Genomic DNA, 2,062 nt, shown 5'->3' with positions numbered 1-2,062 from the left:
CACACACACACACACACACACACACACACACACACACACACACACACACACACACAGGGGTCACCTGGAGCTGACCTGGAAGAAGAATTGTCATTTCCTGTAGAAACTAAAATAAATCTATGCAGCTCTCACAACTTGTAACTATAATCAGACATGTGTCCAGTAGTATTGTATATCATGATATTTTGACTTGGTTAACATGACCATACACACAACTGGTCACCTGAGTTGAGAAAGACACACTTCCTGTGCAGATCACGTAAGAATCAGTATTGGAATTTGGTCAAATTTATAAGGCAGCTCCTGAAACCTCAATAATAGTTCTGTATCTCTTGCTAGAGGTGTATCCTGTGATATGTGTATTTGAAATAGTGGTCAATATGTGTGAAAACTAGTCTACCTGAGCAGGTGGTATCTTGTAGAGCAGCCTCTGCCTCTGAATGAATGGGTGAGTTGTTTAAGGAAAAGTGATTAGCGGGGTTGTAAAGACTGTAAAAGCACTGTAAAAATGGACGCCCATTTACCTTGTTCCAGATAAGCGTACGGATGCGTGGCTGCTGGTCTACTCCCCGGTCCCCGTGGCCATCATCTTCCTGCTGTACCTGTGTGTGGTGTGGGCCGGACCTCGTCTGATGAAACACAGAGAGCCCCTCGACCTCAAAGGCGTCCTCATCGTCTACAACTTCTCCATGGTCGGCCTGTCAGGATACATGTTCTATGAGGTGCGTTTGACCCGCTTTGTGTACCGTTTTAGAAAATAAACCAGGTCACTCATGAGGAAAGAGATCATGGAAAATAAATGTCTGTTCTTTGATATAAATGGTGATCTTGCTAGTGTTTAATGTGAAGTTATTGTATGGATATATGGATAAACCAGGTCACTCATGGAAATAGTGGAAATGTCTGTTATATAATATATCTGGTGATCTCTGGTGTTAAATGTCATTTAATGTTATGAATATTTCCCAGTTCCTGGTCACATCCTGGCTCTCGAACTACAGCTACCTCTGTCAGCCGGTAGATTACAGCAACAGCCCACTGGCAGTGAGGGTAAGGAAGTGTCTCCATACACACATTCACTCGTTTTAATGTGTACGCACACGTTTAATCTTTCACAATCTACACGTAGAACGTCATTTATAGTAAGATAATCCTACAGTGTGAATAGTGAGTTAAACTCACCTATTTCTGTTGTTTCCTTCCTCCAGATGGCCAAGGCCTGCTGGTGGTTCTTCTTCTCAAAGGTCATAGAGCTCAGTGACACGGTGCGTATTTAAATCACATATTTTGTATTGTATCATAAGTCAAATCAAGAATTGAAATGACTCTCATTCTCCATCTTTGAGCAGCTCTTCTTCATCCTGAGGAAGAAGAACCGGCAGCTGACGTTCCTCCACACATTCCACCACGGACCCCTGATGTTCAACTGGTGGGCGGGAATCAAGTTTGTGCCAGGAGGACAATGTAAGTCAACTTTTTTATTCATTTACTGTCAATGACATTTACAAAACACTTGACCGTGTGGATGTGGATAGATCTGGTGATTTTCTACTTACCATAAAAAAAAAAGACCAAAACCAACAAGAAATGATCCTTTAACAAGCATTAGCCTTAAAACAGACTATGTGCTAAATCAACACTTTAAATGTTGTTATCCAAGGCCTAAAAATGTGTTCAAATGTCTGAAAACGTGTTGCATGAAGGTCGGGTTCTGCCAGGTCTGTATTGTTCAGTGTCTCCTTTAATCTCCGCCCCCAGGGGGCCTCTGAGCTGTTTCCCGTCGTCACTTTGTGTCTGGTTCTAGCGGACTGGTTTCATCGAGGCACATGTAGTTTCGTCCCCCTGTGTTAAAGGACATGTGTTGTGACATACTATGGCTTTTTTTATTACTTTTCAACATTTTGAGATAATATACTGTGGCTCTTTCTTGACCTGCTTCACTATGAGTACTTGTTTTAGTTATTTCTGTGCATTTTTTGAATTTCCGCTCTTGAGGAATGTAAACACCGGCCTAAAACAAAGGAGGCGCTCCTCCCTCTTCCTGCAGCGGTCACTCCCAGGC

General features: G+C 42.5%; 1 protein-coding gene across 1 annotated transcript; it reads left to right on the top strand.

Moving 5' to 3' along the window:
- Positions 1 to 509: 509 nt before the first annotated feature.
- Positions 510 to 1,514, top strand: LOC104959623 (elongation of very long chain fatty acids protein 7-like; the record flags this gene model as incomplete). Its single annotated transcript, XM_010787530.1, has 4 exons — positions 510 to 722; positions 970 to 1,050; positions 1,209 to 1,265; positions 1,350 to 1,514. Coding segments are annotated over 4 exons (501 nt in total), but the record flags the coding sequence as incomplete, so codon positions are not given.
- Between the last annotated feature and the right edge of the window lie 548 nt (positions 1,515 to 2,062).

This window comes from Notothenia coriiceps, unplaced genomic scaffold (genome assembly GCF_000735185.1).
Source record: "Notothenia coriiceps isolate Sejong01 unplaced genomic scaffold, NC01 NC01_scaffold00030584, whole genome shotgun sequence".
NCBI lineage: Eukaryota > Metazoa > Chordata > Actinopteri > Perciformes > Nototheniidae > Notothenia > Notothenia coriiceps.
This window is presented reverse-complemented; position numbering and strand designations above follow the sequence as displayed.